This window comes from Plecotus auritus (assembly GCF_963455305.1).
Source record: "Plecotus auritus genome assembly, chromosome: 4".
In the NCBI taxonomy this organism is placed as follows: Eukaryota; Metazoa; Chordata; class Mammalia; order Chiroptera; family Vespertilionidae; genus Plecotus; species Plecotus auritus.
The window spans coordinates 173,089,073-173,112,557 of record NC_137775.1 but is presented as its reverse complement, the minus strand read 5'-3'; the positions used below and the strand labels follow the sequence as shown (position 1 = coordinate 173,112,557).

At 37.8% G+C, this 23,485-nt stretch overlaps 1 protein-coding gene across 1 annotated transcript in view; it reads left to right on the top strand.

Annotated features, from left to right (window-relative positions):
• AGMO (alkylglycerol monooxygenase) overlaps positions 1-23,485 on the top strand; it is a 296,193-nt gene that overhangs the window by 125,110 nt on the left and 147,598 nt on the right. The window contains exons 6-8 of the mRNA XM_080665006.1: positions 15,156-15,222; positions 18,120-18,185; positions 18,276-18,355. Coding sequence (XP_080521132.1) covers positions 15,156-15,222; positions 18,120-18,185; positions 18,276-18,355 — 213 coding nt within the window. The remainder of the gene's footprint in view (positions 1-15,155; positions 15,223-18,119; positions 18,186-18,275; positions 18,356-23,485) is intronic.

Here is a 23,485-nt window from a genome sequence, read left to right as displayed (position 1 = left end):
TCTGACCCCTATACTAATGAGACTAGAATTTTCTTTTTGAACTCTACCCCCACCCTTTCCTTGTATCACATTCTTTAGGACAGCCATTCTATTCGAATACTACTTTGCCAACTATATCCACCAAACACAAACATTGCCATCACTGAAAATGGACAAGCTCTGAAGAAAACAAATTCTTTTTTCTAGCTACCTTTATACTCCACCAACTGTCCCAATCATATCTTTCACTGAGGATGTATTTATCTTAGACCTATATGTAGGGTCAATAGAAATTAGAGTATAGGAGAATTGCAGAAATGCAGTGTGCAGAATTAGAAGGCAAATGGATTATGCTGTAGAATAATGAAGCAATATAACGGAAGTGACAAGAGAAGCCAGAAATTTGCAGAAGCCAGGACATATAGAGAGGAAGAAGAAAATGTAGTTCTATGGCAACAAAACAATAGACTAGTAGCAGTATGAGCAAATATTTAGGAAATTTAGCCCGAGCTGGTTTGGCTCAGTGAATAGAGCAATTGGCCTGTGGACTGAAGGATCTGTGGTTCGATTCTGATCAAGGGCATGTACCTTGGTTGCAGGCTCCTCCCCAGCCCAGGCCCTGGTTGGGGCATATGCAGGAGGTAACAAATCAGTGCATTTCTCTCACATCGATATTGCCCTCTGTCTCCCACTTTCTCTAAAAGTCAATGGAAAATATCTTCAGGTGAGGATTAAAAATAAAATATACAAGTAACTTGCCCTGGATCTCATGATAAGTAAATGTCAAAGCCAGGTTTTGTAACAGGTAGTCAGGATCCATATTTGTTGCTCTTACCCACTACACTATAAAGCTTCCCTGTAGATGGGTCATTTCTGATCTTAATGTTATAATAAAATCGCCACTACCTGTTAAGCATCCAGTATGTTCCAAGCAAAAAATGTTGTATTTAATTTCCATAAAGTAATTTGAATCACTAAAGACCAATTAAACTTTTACAGGTCGTAAAGAATGAATATAAATTCAAGTAACCTCCGTTAATGGGGTTTTATTTTAAGGGTACATGTAGAAGTACATGTAGCAGGAAACCATTCCAGAAATTTAATAGACAGTTTCAGAAAACTGGAATTTTTATATTCACCAACTCCGTAACAAACACTGTCTCTTTTAAAGCTAAGAATATTGAGATCCTACAGTTTATATAAGGCAACATGGTTGGTTTCAGTGCTTGCATTTTGGCCATTACTCACCCATTGTACTTCCTCTTCAAATAATGTATTTATTCAGTATATCTCCACAGATAGCAACAGGATTCATAAAGTTCCTATATGGCATAGTGAAAAGATCAAGGCTGTGGGTGAGTTAACACAGAAATGAGGTGTAATCTTGCCTGTTCCAAATTATCATGTGACCTCTATACACATCTACTTGTTCTTCTTCAAATTTAATCTGTTTTCTGAGGCTAGTCCCACTGTACAGCATTTGGTGATGTTCTATTGCTTGCTGAATAAAAGTCTAAATTCTTTTGCATTTCATGTTTCTCATGCACTGCCTTCTCTTGATGCACATGCCATTACTTTCCATTGTGTGCAATTCAATCAAGCTAGACCATTTTCCATTTCCCATATACATCTGATGTGTAATCATAGTTTCTCTCATTTTCATATTTTCTACACGTTGCTATTCTATATGTTTTTCAAGGTCCAACTCAAATTCTTCTTCATAAAGTGTTTTCTCTTTTAAGAGCAAGTACCTATATAGCTTAGATTGTGTGTCCGTCACTACACTACGATTTCACAAGAGCTACTTAATTGATCATCATACAACCCTATGATCTCCTTTCAAAGTGAGGAAATTGAAACTATGTAAAGATTAAGGAAATGAATGTTGTTGCAGCTAAATGGTAGTAGATCCATGATTCAAAGCCTGGTAAATAATTCTCTCTCCTTTCCTCATCTGAAATATAGTATCATTGGTTTTACATTTCTTAGAGAATTCCTAGTTTGTCCAGAACTGCCCCAATATATGCCTATTTTTCTGGCATAATTGTTAATAGCACAGCTATATACTCTCTTAAATTATTCATTATACACTTGAGTTTTCCTCTTAAAGTGCTCTTTAATCTCTCTTTCCCTTTCCGTTTTCATTGTCTCACCTTAATTTATGGTTCTATCATTAATTACATAGATGGTTACAATAGAATTCTATTTATTTTCTATTCCTACAAACTCTTTTCTCTCCCTTATATTTCAATACATGAACTGGGATGATCATTTTAGGAGCCAATGATTAAAACACTCCTAACGTGAATAAACATCAACAACAGGAGATTTCAGATGGTTCTATTGCCTACAAGATAAAATCAAACACCTAAAATTCACCAATAGGTTTCAGGGCCCTTAGAATATAAGCTTTGCTTACCCCTCCATTCTCATTCCTTTAGCTGGTCCAGTTAAATCACACTGTTTTTTTACTTCCGAAGTACAGCAAATACTTATTCATTCTATTTGCATATGCTCTCTCTGGGAAGCCCTTTTTCCAAACATTCTTCATAATACAATTCAATTACTACTTCCTCTGGAATGTCTTTTTCACCTCCTAGAGTTAAGTGCACTTTTCTTTAAACTATTCCTGTGTTTATTTCTATATCCATATTGGCAGTTACTGATTAAGAACATGAGTTTGTTGGGGGACATAAATGAAATAACACATTAGTTCCTGCATAAGGGGAGAATCCAATTAATGGTGATGACGTTTAATTCTATATTGTATTTGTTGCTTAATTCTGTCTCTCCCATTATTCTCCGAGTTCCTTGATAGCTAAAAATTAGTGTTAGATATTAATATATTATGTATGTATATATTTGTATTTATATATGGAATATACTTACACCCTATCTCCTTATAGAGTGTACATTTTGAACAGTTATGTTTACGCATCTTTTGGAATTATAAGGAATTTTTGGGAAGAAGTTATATTTCAAAATATATGCTTTTGAAAAATATTTATTTTAACAAAATCAAATTTTATGCTTTTTTTCTATCAAGATCTTATTCAAAAAGTACCTACTCCTATTTCTCCCCCCCCCTTGTTTTTTCCTTAAAATACGTTGGGATATTTCTAGTTACAATCCTCTCTTCTCACTATTCTTCCTTCTTTAAAATATAATTTACTTCACCATTTTTATACTGTCTCTATGTGATTTCATGTTTAGTCTATAGCTGTAATGTAAATTCTCTTAAGGATTTGCAATCAATGTTTCCACTGTCTCACTTAACACATTCACAGGAACATTCGACACTACCCTGAGTCAACATGTCTAAAATGTACTTCATTATGACCCAAATCAACTGCTCTTCTTTACTTCCATTATTCCTTAAAGTCAACATCAAGATAAAACCTTATTGTCACCTTGTCGGTTTTATCTCTTTTGTGGACGATCTTTAATCCAAATCCTATACATATTCTCTCTATAAATGATCTTTTGTTCTATTATGCATTTCATTTTAAAATAATTTACCCACTGTGCTTGTTCATGTATAAAATTTTAGTGTTTTCAAATGTATTAGATACATAAAATACACATATTTCAAAAATATTTCATGAGCACCTACTCTGTGCCAATGAGGCTATTAGCCCTCTAACCTGAATCAGCACCCTTGTTAGCAGCATTTTGAGGATTATAGTCTTCTTCAGAATCTGTTGGATTCTAGTGACTCTTTCCTGAAGGGGAAGAAAAAAACTTCAAAAAATATGTTATTAAGCTTCTGAAACTCATCCATATATTGTCTAAAAATTCATAGGTAATTTTTTAAAAATGTCTGCTGTGAAAGAGCTGGAATGTGAGGCTTTCAGACACAAGATATATTATGGGGATCTGCTAATCAGAATTGGAGAGGAGGACATCTTTGGAACAAAGGAATCATAATGGCTAAGACATAATGGTTAAAAGTACATATTTTGTAATCAAAAGTAAATCTATCCTCTATTAGTGTGTTCCCAGAACCTAAAAGGGTACCTCCAAATGGAAAATTAAGAAATGTTTGTTTTATGAATAGGTATGAATATTTAGTAGAGTTATTTGAACTCTTTAACCTTGCTTCCTAATCTGTTAAGTGAAAGTAATCATGCCTACCCCATAGGAGTGTTATGAGGATTGATGAAATTATGTATATATTAAGTGTATAGTCTTGGAAATAATATGCTTTCAACAAATGGTAGTTATTATAGAAAATCCAAAAGACTACAGATTGGAATCCTATATAATAAAAGGCTAATATGCAAATCAACCGAATGTCGGAATGACCGGTTGCTATGACGCGCACTGACCACCAGGGGGCAGATGCTCAATGCAAGAGCTGACCCCTGGTGGTCAGTGTGCTCCCACAGGGGGAGCACCGCTCAGCCAGAAGCCGGGCTCACGGCTGGTGAGCACAGCGGTGGTGGCGGGAGCCTCTCCCACCTCCACAGCAGCGCTAAGGATGTCTAACTGATGGCTTAGGCTGGATCCCCAAGGCGTCCCAGAATATGGGAGGTGCAGGCAGGGGGCTGAGGGACCATCCCCCTCCCCCAGTGCACTAATGTCATGCACCAGGCCTCTAGTTAGTACATAAAGTCTGAGCTAGAATAGAAGCAAGTGTAACTCTTGTGATCACCACATGCATCAAAATTATCTGGATGCTTACTCAAGATAGAGAATGATGGTCACCTTCTAACAAAATCTAAATTTCTGGTGAAGGTAAGAATCTCCATTTGAACAAACACCCCTAAAGGAATCAGACTTAACATTGACGTGTTGAAGTTTGAATACAGGAGGTGACAGTAAATTTATTGAAGACAAATACTATATTTTATTCATCTTTGCTTTCCCATTGTCTTGAACTTGAATGACCATCAGTAAATACACTCTTAATTAATGAATGAATTGATCATGTTAACTAGATTCTTTATAATATATACATTTATTGGAGAACATGAAGAAAATACTCATAGCAAAGTCTTGGATCAGAGAAGACTAAATTATGTGTCCTCCAAAATCCATTTTTAAGCCCTCATCCCCCATTTAATGATATTTGGAGATGGGAGGTAATTGGGTTATGAGAGTGGAGCCCTCATGATGGGATTAGTACCCTTTTTAAAAAGAGACATTAAAAGAGAGAGGATATAGCAGGAAGGCCATTCTCAACAAACACTGAATCTGCTGGCACCTTGATTTTGGACTTCCTAGCCTCCATCACTGTGAGAAAGAAATGATTGTTGTTTAAGCCTCCAAGCCTGTTATATTTAGTTATAATATCCCAAACTGACTAAGACAGGATGTATTGATTAAAGAAAAATCCTGAGGGGACAAGGGGACAGATGATACACCTTAGCTAGTCTCTAGAAGAAAAATATGCAAATAGATATAGGGTAAATGAACTTAAGAAAAACAAGTGTTTGTAACTTCTAACCTACTGATTTAGAATTCACTCTATTATATTTGACTTTAAAAAATAGTATACAAATGTTTTTAACAGATCAAACTTTATAATGGGTGACAATCAGAGATCTGACCTATGAGATTATAAGATTTGAAATGCAGATTTATGTGTTTTATTCATAAAAGTATCTAGTGCTTAGACAGTGCCAGGTACAGGGCTGGTAATCCATTAACATTTGTTGATTAATGAATCTAGAAGCAACACCTGAAATTGGAAATTTGTTCATGACAGCAGCCACAATGTACTGAGTTTTAGAATGAGTTGAATGTTTGAAGAATGCATTATATAACTACCTGGATGGGATTGAACAAAAACTACTTAACCTCTCAATTTATCAGTCACTTTCTTTTATCAGAATGCTGCTACTATTACTATTATTACTACTAATATGGTTCATTTTCTCACTGAGTGTCCAAACTGGTAAATATAAAATGGTGTCACAGGAATGAAGTTTTACATGGTTATGCTTATGAATGTTCACCATTTTCCTTCTGTCAATTTAATAGGTGTTTTTAAAAAACAGTCACTTGGAATCAACCTCCCTTTGAAGGAACACATTCAGCAGTTAACTTGCATTCATTTTTCCAGGAAAAGTCCAAAGTGTTATCCAAAATGTAAGCTGAGACAATTTTTTTTAAATGCTAACTTGTCCAGCTCTTGTCCTCTTATTTGAGGAATTCAATCTTAAGTGACAAGAATCAGCCTTCAAGATAACTTATTATAAACACAGTCATTTAAAACTATTGTTTATTATATAAACATAGCCTAGTCTCATTCTTCTTAAAACTAAGCTTTTAACTCGTTAACCCTGTGGTATAGATACATCAGAAATTTACTCCCTATGAAGCTCTTTATGATCCCAACAGCCCTGCTTCTTCCAGATTGTTTTATTTCCAAACTAAAAATATTGTTTTTTTCACTCTTTAGTGTGGAAATGTAGCTACCTCCATATTACATGCTTACTGAAGTAGAAAACTGCCCAATCCGATAGGAAAACATTTGGCTGTGAATAAATCAGCATTTGCTGAGGATTTAAAGTTTGAAAGTAGGCAGGCAAGCACATATCCTACGAGCTTTGCTTTATCTTGCTTCCCTGTAGAGAAATCATAGGCTAATATGGCTGCCCCTGCCATCTGTCTAAATACTTGAGTTGTTGTCTTGAATTAACACAGCAGAACTGGTGGGGGAATGTAATTAAGATTTTATTTTTACACTTTATCACCAGATGCTCTGCAATATAAATTATCCATAAATGTTCAGATTGATTAAGATTTTAACAAGGAAAACAATTAATGTTTAGAGATCCACTAATTCAAAACAAGAAGTACAATTATTTTAATATGTTAAGTTATAGTGTTCATGGGTTTTATCCATTTTCTAAAACTACATGAATTGCTATAGATTTTCTTGAGAGTGAAAAAGATATTCCTATATATATTCAAATAATAAAAGCTGATATTGTCACTCATTCTCCCTTAAGTTAATAAGTAATTAAATTATCAGCTATCAAATGGTAATTTCCATTGTTCCACACTGTGATCTTTCAAGAGATCTTAACACAGGCCCAGCCCATGTGGCTAATTGGTTGAGCTTCTACCTATGAATCAGGAGGCCACAGTTCCATTCCCCGTCAGGACATATTCCCGGGTTGTGGGCTCAATTCCCAGTAAGGGGCATTCGGAGGCAGCCAGTCAGTGATTCTATTTCTATTCATTGATGTTTCTATCTCTCTCTCCCTCGTCTTTGTGCTCTCAAATCAATAACAATAAAAAATAAAAAAGTAAATAAAACCTTTAAAAAAAATCTTAAGATGACACTCAATAAATATCTATTGAATAAATTGAACGCACATAGGTTATTTTGATTTCCAAATAGTCAATTGAAGAAGTTTATCAACAAGGTAGAATTTGTGTGCATTCCCCAGAAACAATCAATGAAACTCTTTGCAAAGCTGCACTATTGGGAGCTATACAAAACATATATTTTTACCAAAGATAATTTCAACTTTTGACCTAGAAAACAAACTAAATTTTTTTGCATTTTTATTTTTAAATTAAATCTGTTGGGGTGGCATTGGTTAATAAAATTATTTAGGTTTCAAGTGTACAATTCCATAATACATCATCTATATATTGCATTGTATTTTTACCACCCAAAGTCAAATATCTTTCCATCACTATATATTGGAACCCCTGCTTCTTGTTAGATAATTCTTGTGCCAATTATAAATTCATATTGGTTAGAAATTCAGATATCTGTACTGTGCAATATAGTAATTGAAAAAGAAAAAAAACTGAATGATTTTCTCACCCTTCCACTAAAAAAACAAAATAATTTTTAAAAATAACCTTTTTTGTAAAAGCTTTTTTTCTGAAATAGTTTTACCTTTCCACTGAAGAGTCCAATGGACTGTAAATAATCTTCGTTATTATTTATTTTAAATATTTATTGCTGTATTTATTTTTATTTCTAAAACCTAGTAAGTTCCATAGAAATTCAGTAAATGTTTGCTGAGTGAATGAACTGGCTGACAAGAGATTTCTTGCTCTGCTTATTATGGAAGTAGCTTTTAATAAGAGACTTTGATAAAATGTATAAATACAGGTTTTAATCATTTTAAACATTTTTAATGCTAAGAGAAAACCTTTATTGGTAGTTTGGTACTTAAAATAATTATTGATTGGCACATGAGTAGATATTCAAAATATGTTGATACATATTAATATATTAAAATGTATTAACATACACATTTTATTTATATATATTAATGTATATTAACATACATGTTTTATTAATGTGTATTAATAACACATTAATATACAGGTTTTCTATCTGTAAATAGGATTAACAAGTGGAATATATAATTGAAAGGTCATAGAAATAGTTATAACCAACTTAAATTCCAAAAAGATATCCATGAGCCTATATTTGATTATAAAGATCTTTCCATGTGTCCTTCAGTGCTTTCTCCACCTCGCGTGCCCAGCTGCGGGCACTTCCCACCGAGACATTTCCAGCTGGACTCGGGCAGAGGGTAGGCCCGGGCCTTCCGGCACCTATCCCTTCCTTGGTCTGATTAAATGTGTCTTTACTGCAGAGATATTTTAAGGTGCAATCTCTTCCTTTCACGTGGTTTTAGAGCTAAGCTCAAGGCAGTAGGACTTTGGGTCTTATTTTGGTTTCAAACCCCGCATATCCACACAGAGGCCTCGGCCAGGGTGTTTTGGGGCCTTTGGTGGGAACAGGTGAAAACCCAAACTTACCTTTTCTGCTGCTGAGATGGGGATGGTGTCCACGCCCTCATGCACCTTTGCTGCTGGTCACCCTTCTGATGCTGGCAGCTCTGCCCTGGCTGTGGATGGTGCAGCCCACCGCTCGGCACCAGGAGCCCTGATGTAGCATCTGTCCAGCGTCAACTGCCCAGTGGAGTGAAATCCCAGCGTGTGGGGTCGTGTGTCTGAGAGGCGGCGTCCACCCACTGAAGATTTCTCTGCCAGCTGTTTGGTCTGGTTTTCTTCACCACCTTCTGTCCACACTATTGTTTGCAAACTTGGAATTCATATACTTCTGGCTCTCGGTTCCTTAAGGGGAAAAACAGGATGACGGACACATTTCAGAAATATCGGTTTGCCCACTTTCAAAGCTGGGTCATTCCAGCCACTTCTCAGAATACTGAGCATCTTGTTACACACCGGCGCCCGCGCTCCAGGAGGCCCTCGCCCTCCTGCCTTCTGGACCTGCCTCCTGGATGGTTGGTGAGATTTGTGACTGATGCTCAGAGCCAAGGAGGAAGGGCATGCATGTGCGAGGTCGTGGGGCAAACGGTACAGCTCCTCCCTGCTGGCCGCTCCCCTCCACCAAGTAGCTGCGCGTTGCCTCTCACCTGGACGTGTCCCTTTCACCTGCACAGCAAGCCTGGGTAGGAAGGTCATTTGGAAGTGGCCTTTGACAACCAAGATACTCGAGTGTTTGTGCTTTGTCGTGCTCCGTGATGAGTGGGACATGCAGACTTCAGAAAGCCAGCCCTGCGGTTTGAAGGCATGAGACAGACCACCCAGGACAGGGACGCTCAGCGTTGGGGTCAGACAGTTTGTCCCCCACCAAGCTCTCCACTCGGACCACCAGCGCGTTTGGCTAGTGACCTTCTAGGTGCATCCGACCTGCTGTTCAGTGCTCCCCTCATCGCCCACCGCCCGGGTTGGGTGGCCTCCATTGCCTCCACTTCTAGGTTGGGTGGCCTCCAGGATGGTAGCAGTGTCCCCAGGGCCCTGTCTTCAGCATCTTACCAAGCCTCCCAGGGGACACTGTACTGCAAGCTTCGGACCTCTCGCCTTGCATAGTGAAAAGGGTTTGGGGTTTTTTGTTCTTGAGAGGGTTTTTGTTTCCTTTTGTTTTATTTTGGCCTTTCCTCTCTTTGTCTTTTCATATAGACCAGATATTTGAAAGGGCAGACGATGGCTAAAGGTGTGATGTGCAGCTTGTTCATACATTATTTTGGGGAAGCTTTTGCCTTGGATGGGAAATGGAATCATGGGTTCACCAGGCCATGGTGGCACTCACCCCTTGCCCTTTCCCTCCAGTCCAGTACCTATTGTTTCTCCTTTCAAATATGTGATTGTACTAACTCTTGCCATATGAAAGAATTCCCCTTATTTAAATAAAAAAAGTTTAAAAATAAAGATCTTTCCAAATAAAATACTCTCTAATTTTTTGCACCAGATGCACATGCACACATGCTTAGATAAAGAGATGGAAAAAAAAAAAAACAACAACAGGAAAGAATGGGGGGAAAGGAAGGAAAGGAGAGGGGAAGGAGAAGGAAAGGAGGAGGAGAGGAAGGGAGAGGAGGAGAGAGGAGAAGAGGGGAGGGTAAGGGAGGGGAGGAAGGAAGAAAGGGACAGAGGGAAGAAGGAAAGAAAAAAGAAAGTAAGAAAATTTGACCAGGAAAAAACAGCTAATCATGGTATAAGTATTAGTCTATTTCATTTTAGTTTGGGTTTGCATTCAACATTGCCACTAATTTACCTGAAAACTTTTGGCATTTTCACCCTGCACTTCAAGCATATCTTCCTCAGTTCAGTAAAACATAACCATGATTTTTATATCAGATGATAAATGTATTAGGAGCTGGTTTAGTATTTCCCTTAAATACTTACTGCAGTGAAACATGGAGGCCCACAATGGTATGGGTCCCTCTGGAACATCAATCATGCATGATGCTGTGAAGAAAAGTCTTGACTAGTTAGAGTCAATGTCATCACTCTAACCTATGCTCATCTGAATGCAGGCATTTTCCTACTATGGAGATTTTATTTCACTTCACCCCCAACCCCGTCACTCCTTAGCATTTATCATATTGTTAGCACATTCGTCTTTATAATGAGGATTCTGTAAAGCACACGCTTCTGAGGACATATTTTCCCTATTATGATTTTTCTCTCTCAGACAGGAAGCATGAATAAGTGTAAGCATCTCTTATTTGGAAAGAACATTGTAATTAAGTGTAGGCATCTGCCTTCTTTCTGAAAAGTACTTATAAATAAATATTCCTATGGCCTTTCAATAATATGTTCCAGTGTTTTCAGTGCCAATTTGCAGATAATGCAACATTCCCACGATTAGTCTAAAATTAAACAAAACAATAGGATTAAGAGGGGTTTTTTAAATTGTATTTAGAATTTCTTTTCTCAACTTCGGTAGCCATAGTGAAGTGAGGAGAGGCAATTTTCCAAGCAATTCAGACAAAGAAAATACTTTTTGTCTTGAATTAACTGAATATTTTTGTTAAAAATGGCTTGTTCTTCAATTTGACCATTGGTTGTTTCTGTATTCTTAACTGACATACAGAAATCTAACCAGTCAATGCCTCCCAATAAGAAGAATAAGAAAAATAATTAAGAAATGTGTAAAATGAAATACTTTTATAATAAATCATTCTAGGCAGGTTGTATAACCTGGTCCTCAGGTTATAAAACCCTAAGAGAAAACTACAAGAGGCTTTGCCTCAAAGACCTAAGAAGCACCAAAAGTGCCTAAAATACCATGAGAGGCAGTAGAGAAGCTGAAATCCCTGCAGTCTTTATAAATTCCAGGATTCATTTTAATGGAAATGTAGTCAAAAAGTATTTAGTTATTATTTTCCATTAAAGTTCTAAAAGAGTAAATCACTTTTACTTGATAGAAAAATTGCTAAACCTCTTAAAAGCAGAATGATAGAAAACTAGAACGATTCCTGAACTAAAACAAACAATTCTAGGGCTTCCTCCCAAGCTCTTTAAACTTGCATTAGAAATTTAATTTCTGTGAGCTTCATTTTTATGCTTTTTAAAATAATAGAATATTAGACTATATTATTTTTAAGTCCTCTGTACGTCCTAAAATTTCAAATTTAAATTAATACATTTAAATTTAAAAAAAGACAAATAACTAACTCCTAAAAATGGAAATAGCTGCAATTATTTCCACAGTATTTTTCTGAAGTGATTCAAAGTGAGCTTTGGTAGAATTGCTAAATGACTGAATTTGCAAAAGTGGGCGATAATTGAGTTGTTATGCTCAACCCTTATTAGTTATTAATGACTTTTCTTTGACTTTGAATCAGAAGGGTTTTCCACCAGAGAGGTTCTGACTGGGCTTGTCTGAATGATGAATCATCTCCCACACGGAGGTGGTCTTTCCCAGCTCCAAGGTACTCAGAGGCGCTACCAGGAAATTTAACTGTGGTTGCCTGTGTTGTACTTGGCTTTTAACTTTAAAAAAAAAAAAAAGAAAGGAACTTTCAATATTGATATCACCATGCTTTAGCCTGCAGGAGCAAAGGATTTTCTTTGAGGAAAAAAGAGCTTGACATTAAAAAACAATGCACTCCACCAAGGCTCCAATCATCTGAATGCACTCAACATTTGTGTGGCTTTAAATCTGGCTGCACACACATGCCAGGGCCAAGGATCAGAAATGCATCTGGGTAGCAGAAGCCGGCCCTGTAGTCTCCTCCACTCCCTTTTGTTGGCTGTTTTTGTAACACATGTTAGGCACCAAGGAGACAAACAAGGATAAAATGGTATTCTCCTTTCCCATATGATTCTCTGCCAGAGAGACAAATCCCAACCAAAGCATCAGATTTCAATGTTCTGACTACTGAGAAACCCCACTTTCTTGTTCTCTGTCCATCACCATTCTTCTTCTCAGCAAATATTTTTCCACCAAGTACAAAGCAATGTAGGCTAATAAAATACAAGGTTCTTTCTCCCCACTCCATTTCCAATTCTTGGTCACTAATAATGTGTTAGTGACATAATACTTCATAGAAATGCCATTTGATATAAAGGCTACCTATTCACAGTATTTTGAACTCTTGAAATAAAGAAAATACAGATAGTCCTTTGTCTATGAGTTCTGTTCTATGAATTAATCAAAAAGTCTGTTTGCATCTCATAATACATTTCTCATGGAATTAACTTTAAAAATGGCGACAGAACTCCATTAGAGGAGGGAAAGAGGCCTAAATTATCATACAACAAGTAATATTACATATGCTTTGCATGCGAATGTTTCTATAACCCTCAGGTGGGTTAATGGTGGGTGTAATAAGGAGATGGTGGCACCTGCCCCATGTATGCATGCAGCATTGCTATGTGGCCACACTGCCATCATTTCTACTTCAAGAGGATACAGACAGGCCCCACAGGCTGAGGATGGTGTGGCTGCTGTGGCTCTGCACGTTGGCATAGCACTTGTAAATTGGGTGTTTTAATGTCAAGAGATTGCCAAACTATGATTAAGCCCTGATATATAGAGTTGTAATCTAGAAGTATGTTTGGGATTTTAGGGATCTGTTTGAACTGTGCATTGCTGTATATTATTAGAGTAACAGTTTCTTTCACTTAAAGTTTTATCTTAAAATCATCAACTATTCAGAAAAGTAGAATTAATAATGGAATGAACTTACGTATCTCCATCACTTCCATTCATGAGCTATCTATTTTATTTTATTTTTTATTGCAAAATACTTTGTAGCAAAACCTAGGTCTCATGTCATGTATACTTCAGTTTCACAACTGGAAAAGTTACATTTCCAACATGATGATGCATTATAACTCCCAAACAGTGCTCTTATAATACTGTTTATAATCAATTTCCCACATTGCCTATAAAATGTCTCTTATGTTTACTGTGTTCAAATCAGTATTCAAACAAGATTCCTCACAACGTTGGTTGTTATCTATTTGAAATACCTTTTCATCTTAAGCATTTCCCTCTGACTTTTTTTCCCCATATCACTGACTTTTACCAAATTCATGTCAATGTCATGATTGTTACCAAATTTATGTGTCATCAATATTACATTCCCTTAAGGATCATTTAAATTTTTTTAGAACTTATATATTCTCTAAATGGAACTTAACACTAGGGGTGAGTAATTTTGTAAAATATCGTAACAGTGTAATATTTTTTGTCATTTGTAGGCTCTAATAAATCCATTTAAATAGTGATTAAGGAAAGTAAAATATTGTTGTCTTCTGTAACCCATGGAAGAAAGAATAATGTAATTGAGATTTAAAAAGGTTCCAACATTGCCCAATATTAATTATATAACATAACCACTGTCTTTTACACATGGCCTGCTATTCTTGTTTATTACACCTACCTGGTTCATATACTCCTTATGATTTACAGAAACAGTGGATTCTAACTGAGCAATGTTGCAAGAGAACATTATAGAGTTATATACCAGATTTTGAAGGGACTTTAATTATAAAAAAAAGACCCGTTTATATATCTGACGTTGATTTGTGCCTCTAGGATACACTGGTAGATGGTATATCTACAGGTAAGAGACCAGTTAGGATTCTATTTGAATGAGCAGGATCACCCTAATAGATAAACAGCTACAATAGTAGGTTGTTGCTTCATGGCTGATTATTGGGTGAAACCAAACCCCAAAATAAATATAATACTGTATTTTTCTCTCCCCTATTCATGTTCTGCTAACATAAATCATCAAAGACAACCGTAGCTGGTTTTGCTCAGTGGATAGAGTGTTGGCTTGCAGACTGAAGGGTCTTGGGTTTGATTCAGGTCAAGGGCACATGCTGGGGTTGCAGACCCAATCCCCAGCGGGGGGGGGGGGGGGGGGGGGGCGGGGGGGGGAGGGCTTGCAGGAAGCAGCCAATTAATGATTCTCTCTCATCTTTGATGTTTCTATCTCTCTCTCCCTCCCCCTTGCTCTCTGAAAAATCAATAAAAATATTAAAAATAAATAAATTAATAATCAAAGACATAGTTGAAAGGTAAAAAAAAAAGAATTATGACTTGGCAATAAAACCATTTTAGAGTACCATTTAAAATTCTCAGAACATTATTATATAGATACTGTTATTACTTCCATTTTAAAGGTGACAAAACGGAGTTATAAAAAGCTTGTTATATTCCCAAGAACAGAGAGATAAATGGAGAATCCAGGAATCAAACTGAGGTATTCTAGCTCTTAACCTAATAGCAGACTCTCAGAATAGATTTATGAACTTATTTTTGACTTTATATGAGCACCAAGTGATAGAAAAAATTCCAATTCTGATGCCAACCCTGAAACTTTTAATATATCTTAACCCATGAGGGGTTTTAATGTGAGTATTTATATATTATATGTGCATTTAATAGTAACTGCATGAATAATGATTCCTTTTGCTTTAAACAGGTCATTGATAACCTTGGTCCTTTGGAACTGATCCTTAACACACCTAGCCATCACAGGGTGCATCATGGTAAGGAAATTGATCTTTCTTTCCTTTTTCATTTATTAAAAATGATACTAGTTTTCATCATTTCATCGTAATTACCCAACATAGTCAGCACACACTGTGTAAATAGGCGTCTCTTCTTCCTGTGAATCTCCAAAGCTAGAACCAGAAACAAACAAACAAACCCACCACCAACAACTTCTTATCTGGATTTTGGATTTTTCATTTTGCCCGAATCTCCTCAGATGTACTGGGGGGACAAACACACAAAAACTGAGCTAAACAGCTGAGTGGATGGATGGACACTTTATACCTTGAAGGCCACTCCTTTACCTGATGCTGAGAGTCATTCCTATCTAGAGCCAGAGAGTGCCTGATTTTGAAAACTGTTGGGATTTGAGAAAAGCCTAATAAGAAACACTTTACTTTTCTGCTTCAATTCTGTGAACAAACCTTGCCTGCACTGCATTTGCCTGACAGAGAGAAAGTCCCATGTGGCTAGTGCCTAAAGTTTAAAGATGCCAACTTAAGAAATAATAGAAATGTTTACATTGTGCACCCAAGGATCTGGACAAGAATGTGCATATCAGCATTACATGTAACAGGAGAAAAAGAGACCTAATTAACATGTTTATCAGCAGTAGAACAGACAAACTGCAGACAATTCATGTAATGGGAAACTATATCCCCTTGACAACACTATTATGACACGCAGTGGCATGAATGAATCTCACAAACATGATGTTGAGATAAAGAAGCCGGTGATAAAAGAAGAAATACTATTGTTCTGTTTTATAAGTTTCCAGCAATCAGCACAGGAGCACTGTCGGTCTGCCTTCCCGAGGGGGCAGGTCCCTTTTCCCATGGCAGCGGGGAGAGTGGGTGCCCAAGCTCCCCCAGAAAGCGGAGAGGACAAGGTCATGCTACACATGTCAGTTGCCTCCTGTGAAGTCAACAGCCATTCCCCTACCACCGTGGTCAGCAAACTGCGGCTCACGAGCCACGTGCGGCTCTTTGGCCCCTTGAGTGTGGCTCTTCCACAAAATACCACGGCCTGGGCGAGTCTATTTTGAAGAAGTGGCGTTAGAAGAAGTTTAAGTTTAAAAAATTTGGCTCTCAAAAGAAATTTCAGTCGTTGTACTGTTGATATTTGGCTCTGTTGACTAATGAGTTTGCCGACCACTGCCCTACCACAAGGGCATCATTAGTGAGGGGTGGAGAGGCCAAGCGTGTTATACTCTTAGGATTCCTCCGTATAAAAGGAAACCTAAGGAGTGGAGAAGAGCAAGGCCACTTTGAAAAAGAAATAGTTTAGAGTTTCCCCTGTTTGATTTCAGAGTGCCTTTCAACACACGTTGCTTTATATCAGCTTCAGCACTATTAACTGTGAGGAGCCAGCAAGGCCATGGCATACTCAGCCCCAGGGCGCTCTCAGCCAGGTTCAGTGAACCCGAGTGGGGGCAGTGAAGGATTAGAAAAGACAGACAAGAGAAGGAAAGCTGGGACTCGGTGGGACGCTGCTTCCCTGATGGGGACCCAGCAGCACCACAGACTACAAGCCGTGTCTTTATTTTATAGCAGGTGCCAGGAGGCAAAGTAAGGGCGTGGTCAAGATGTTTACAACATTCTCATGGGTTTCAGTCCCACTCAATTGCATGCGCCTGATCAAGCTTTGTTTAATTGCAGCCTATATCACTCAGGCATGTGGGGCCATGTGTTCGGACCATAGGTTCAAGCTTACAACTACAGCTGTTGGCTATAATTTTGCTGGGAGGCTCTGCCCTCCAAGCTGAGACTTGCACGTGACCACGAGAGGACTGTGCCCTCTCATCAGTCCAAGGCTTGGACCTGTCCAAACACTGTAGCCACGCCCCACAATTAACATTTTCATATTAATTTTAGAAAGATCAGATAGTTCTTTGGGGCCATGGGGGCTATCCTGTGTATTACAGCATGTTGGTCTCTGCATACTTAGATGCCAGTAATATTCCCTCGCAGTTGTGACTACCAACGTCTTCAGACATTGTTGCCACATGTCCCCTAAAGGGCAAAGTGCTCCCCGATCCAACTGAGAGCCACTGTTTACACCGTGTATGGCCACAGGTTGTGTATCTGTGTACCAGCCCCACTCTACTTTTGTACCGGTGGGAGATTTTTCCTGATATTTTCACTTTCAAATGTGTATTTGCATGTGGGGAAGGTGTGTAAAAAAATGAGAACACCAGAAGACCGTGGGTTTGTGGGAGTAGTGGTTTGGTGGGTTAATATTCTTTATCCTATTGATAACCATTGGATTGTCTATTATTATTAAATAAATTATGCCCAGCTATTTAAATTATAATTTGAATATTTTAGAGCAGAAAAATATCATAAATGTTATGAGTAAATAAAAAATTGAGGTTAATTTGATTTCCACGATGCATTTTATAATTTTTAAAAATAGTAATATCTCACTCTAGGTAGGAAATTTTCTTTCTGGAAAAAATGCAGAGAAAATGAGTGGAAATAATGCCCTTAAAATTTTAACAAAATACAATTACACATATTATCTATCTTATTTTCTAGTGCTATTTTTTCTGGACCATTTAATTTTAATTATTATTTTTCATAATCCCAAAATAGAATTATTTATAATTATCCAAGATTTTTTAAAACCTGGAACATTGTGAACACACACTTTTTTTCATCTGGGATAATTCTTAATAGTTTTAAGGAAATCTTTGCTCTTTTTAGTAAAATTAATTAAACAAAATGAAAACTCACTTTCCTAGCAAATAAAAGCTAGTGTTGTCAGTGGAAAGACATGACTAGGAAAATCATTCTCTTACATAAATCTTAATTTTGTGAATGGGTTCAAGATAAGATATTTCAAGAATCATAACTTTATTCTTTAAAAATATTTTTAAATATTTTTCTCATAGGCAGAAACCGTTATTGCATAGACAAAAATTATGCCGGCACACTTATTATATGGGATAGAATTTTTGGTAAGTAAAATGTACCAGAATTTTCAAAATTTAATTGGCTCCTTAACTCTCAGAAAGTCAAAGATCATACCCTTAATGTTTGTCTTCTAGGGACATTTGAGCCAGAGGATAAAAAAGTTGTGTATGGTTTGACACATCCCATTAATACATTTGATCCACTCAAGGTGCAGGTAATGTATTCAGTTTTATTCTCTCTGAATTGATCATATTCAATTATTAAAAGAATGATAGGCGAGCGGGAGAAAAATGGCGGCAGAATAGACAGACGTGTTCCGAGCCTTGTCCCGGAGCAGAAAGAAAGAACAGCTGAGGGTCGCACTAGGAGTGTTTGTTGGCAAGTTGGGGGGCAGCTGAACTCCAGAAGAAGGTGGGAGACTGCTAGACGGGGTTCCCCTGACCTGGCAGCTCCCACTGCGGCTGGGTCCCCTCCCGGAGCTGCGGGCTTGGACGCGGAGTCGCCGCCATCTGGAACCGGAAAGTGGAGCTTATCGGAAGCCTGAGAATCCACAACTGCGGCACCCACGGAACAGCTGCGAGCCCCAGAACACCGGTCCCCAATTGGCGCAAACACACGGGTTCAGAGGAGCTCTACACTCCACCACGGAAAGGTCAGATTTCGCCTGGGATAAGGTGAGGTCTCTGGTCCCGGCGGGAGAGAGGAACGCGCGTTTTGCGGGAGCTGGAGGACCAGGGAAGTCTGTGCCTAGAAAAATCGGTGGCTGCTGGGGCTGGCGTGATCTGTGAATGTGGAAGGGGGTCCTCACAGCTGCTAACAGAAGGGCTCTCTAAAAAGCAACCCATTTTGATCTGAAGTGCAGGGACACCCTAAGAATTTCAGGGGTGTGCTAGACTTACGCGCAGCCACGGAGTGCACACACTTGGGCTTTTTCCTCTTGAAATTCTTGCTTCTGATTACTAAGCCCAATTCATAGGTTCACCCAGTTGGGGACACCCTGGGAGACTGCAGGGGAAAGTTGTTTTTCTGGAACCTGGGGATCGGAGCGGGGAGTGACCATCGGAGTGCCAGCTCTGAGGCAGCCCACTCCCACAAACCGGGGAAAGAAGGCTCTAACACTCCCTAGAGAGGCCATAGATAAACCCGGAAGTCAATCCAGAAACACTGCCACCCAGGGGCTGAATCACAAATTGACTCTTGTGTAATCAAAAATAAAGGAATACGAATTAAGACACACCGCCTGCTTAAAATCAGGACTGGCTTACATCACTGAAAAGCAGTGGAACGCAGGGAACTGCAATACTGTCCGGACTGAGAAACAGGCGTGCCAAACAGAACAACAGAGGAAGTGAATGACCTTCACTACTCCACATTTTATTATTATTTTTTATTTTTTTATTTTCATTTTTTGCATCTTTTACTCAAGAAACTAATTTTTTTCCTCACTTGATTTTACCTTTTTAATTATTACATTTTTATTTTCAATCCGTATTATTACTACTGCTATTTTATCTTTTTTTTTTTTTTAAGTGTCATTTTATTTTCTCTTCATTTTGTTTTGGGATTAATGTTCTACATTCTATTTTTATCTTTCCTTTAGCATCATTTTACTCTATCTCAAATCTACCTTTATGCCATCACTCTCTTCCTCACTTTTCCCTTTTCAGTGTCCTGTTTATCTTACCCCTTTCCTGCTTTAGATTTTCCCTATACTTTCTTTTTACCCCCTTTTAAAATTTCACCCTACTTATATATCTAATCTCCAATCCCCTGCTCCAAGTCCATACACACCTCTCTCTTCGCTGTCTTAAATATCCAAAAAATTGTTTTTCTCTCTGTCCTTTAGTTGTTGTTCGTTTGAATGTAGATTATATCGAATTTTTATGCTTTTTTGTGAGATTGTTTTGCTTATTCTTCTTTTGTTTATTTTTTTGTTTGTTTAGTGCTTCTGTTTTCCCTTGCCTCACTCAATATTAGTTGGTGTTGTAGTTTGTATTAATCCCCAGGTACTTGTTGCTGGCATTTGCTGGGATAAGTGATTGTTCTATTGGAGTTTTATCCCCAATATATATAGTCTGTTTCCCTTTCTCTCTTAGTCTCTTTCTTGTCTCTCTTACTTTTTTTTCTTCTTTTTTTCCCTTTTCCCAATTTCATTTTGACACCCCTTTTTTTTTTCTTCTTCTTTCTTTCTTTTTCCTCTTCTTCTTTCTCTACTATTCCCTAATTTGCCTTTCTCTCTCTGGTGGTCACCTTTATTGGAGGTTATTAATATCGTGAATACATTTCTGTTCAGTGCCTTGTGTGTTATACCTGGTAGTGCTGTATTTTGTGCCTTTAAATCGACGCAGGAGAGAGAGAACTACATAACCAGACACCCAGAGAAGAGAGACCATGGGGAGACAAAGACACAGCCCGCATATGAAAGAAAAGCAGGCATCACCAGAAAAGGAAGTAAACGAAATGGAAGCAAGCAACCTTCCAGAAAAAGAATTCAGAGAAATGGTCATAAGGTGGCTGAAAAGAATGGAAGACAAATTTGACAATATGAGCAAGAACCAAGAGGAAATGAAGAAGAACCAAGAAGAAATGAAAAATGACATCGCTGCTGTAAAGAACTCAATAGAAAGCATCAAGAGTAGACTAGAAGAAGCAGAGGACCGCATCAGTGAGCTAGAAGACAAGATGGGAAAAAATACCCAAGTAGAGCAACTTCTAGAAAAAAAAATTAAAAGGCAGGAGGAGAGCCTAAGGGAACTTTGGGACAACACGAAACAAAACAACATCCGCATAATAGGGGTTCCAGAAGGAAAGGAAGCTGAGCAAGGAATAGAAAACCTATTTGAAGAAATAATGACAGAAAATTTCCCTGATATAGAGAAGAAAAAACCCACACAAATCCAAGAAGCTCACAGAGTCCCAAGCAAAATGAACCCCAAAAGACCGACACCAAGGCACATTATAATTAAATTGGCAAACACCAACGACAAAGTAAGAATCTTAAAAGCGGCCAGAGAGAGACAGAAAGTTACATACAAAGGAACCCCCATCAGACTAGCAACTGATTTCTCAACAGAAACTCATCAGGCCAGAAGGGAATGGAATGAAATATACAAAGTCATGCAAAGGAAGGGTCTGAATCCAAGAATACTGTACCCAGCAAGGCTGTCAATCAAAATTGAAGGTGAAATCAGGAGCTTCACAGACAAAAAAGGACTAAGGGAATTTATTACCACCAAACCAGCAATGCAAGAAATGCTAAAGGGTCTGCTGTAAAAAAAAAAAAAGAAAGAAATAGGAAGCGAAGAAGGAACACAGGTGTAAAGAATAGGAATGGCGACAAATAAGTACCTATCAATAATAACTTTAAATGTAAACGGATTAAATGCCCCAATCAAAAGACATAGGGTAATGGACTGGATAAAAAAACATGACCCATATATCTGCTGTCTACAAGAAACCCACCTCAGAAAAAAAGACGCACACAGACTGAGGGTGAAGGGATGGAAAAAGGTTTTCCAGGCAAATGGAAATGAAAAAAAAGCTGGGGTAGCAATACTTATATCTGACAAATTAGATCTCAAACTGAAGGACATAACAAGAGATAAGGAAGGCCACTTCATAATACTAAAGGGAGCAATCCAACAAGAAGAAATAACTCTGGTAAACATATATGCACCCAATACAGGAGCACCCAAATACATAAAAAAACTCCTGGAGGATATCAAGGGAGAGATTGACAGCAATACAATCATAGTAGGAGACTTCAATACCCCACTATCACCATTGGACAAATCCTCTAAACAAAAAATCAGCAAAGAAACATCAATCCTAAATGACTCACTAGACCAGATGGAATTAATTGACATCTTCAGAACATTTCACCCCAAAGCCACAGAATATACATTCTTCTCAAGTGCACATGGGTCATTTTCAAAGATAGACCATATGTTGGGACATAGGCAAAGTCTCTTCAAATTCAAGAAGATAGAAATCATATCAAGCATCTTCTCAGACCACAGTGGCATAAAACTGGAAATCAACTACAATAAAAACAACCCAAAGAAATCAAACACATGGAGACTAAACAGCATGCTATTAAACCATGACTGGGTTACCAGAGAAATCAAAGAAGAAATAAAAAACATCATGACAACAAATGACAATGAAAACACTACAATCCAAAATCTATGGGACACAGCGAAAGCAGTCTTGAGAGGGAAGTTCATAGCTCTACAAGCCTACTGCAAAAAACAAGAAACAGGGGTAATAAATTACCTAACCCAACAACTCAAAGAGTTAGAAAAAGAGCAACAAGAAAAGCCCAGTGTAAGCAGAAGGAAGGAAATAATAAAGATCAGAGCACAGATAAACGACATAGAGACCAAAGAAACAATACAAAAGATCAACAAAACCAAGAGCTGGTTCTTTGAAAGGATAAACAAGATTGATGAACCTCTAGCCAGGCTCACCAAGAAGCAAAGAGAGAGGACCCAAATAAACAAAATCAGAAATGAAAGAGGTGAAATAACAACAGATCCCGCCGAAATACAAAGGATTGTTAAAAAATACTACGAACAACTCTATTCCAACAAACTGGACAACCTGGAGGAAATGGACATATTCCTAGAAAAATATAACCTTCCAAAACTCAATCAGGAAGAATCTAAACAGCTCAATATGCCAGTAACTATGGAAGAAATTGAAGCAGTCATCAAAGAGCTTCCAGCAAACAAAAGCCCGGGGCCAGACGGCTTCACAGGAGAGTTTTACCAAACATTCAAGGAAGAACTAAAACCTATCCTCCTCAGACTATTCCAAAAAATTCAAGAGGAAGGAACACTTCCAAGCTCCTTCTATGAAGCCAGCATCACCCTAATACCAAAACCAGATAAAGACAACACAATGAAAGAGAATTACAGGCCAATATCCCTCATGAATGTAGATGCCAAAATCCTCAACAAAATTCTAGCAAATCGGATCCAGCAGTACATCAGAAAGATCATACACCATGACCAAGTAGGGTTTATCCCAGGAATGCAAGGATTGTTCAATATCCGAAAATCAATAAATGTGATACAGCACATAAACAAATTGAAAGATAAAAATCACATAGTCATATCAATTGATGCAGAAAAAGCATTTGACAAAATCCAACACCCTTTCTTGATAAAAACTCTCAACAAGGTGGGAATAGAAGGATCATACCTCAACATAATAAAAGCTATATATGATAAACCCACAGCTAACATCATACTCAATGGGCAAAAACTAAAACCATTTCCCCTAAGAACAGGAACAAGACAGGGATGCCCACTCTCACCACTCCTGTTTGACATAGTTCTGG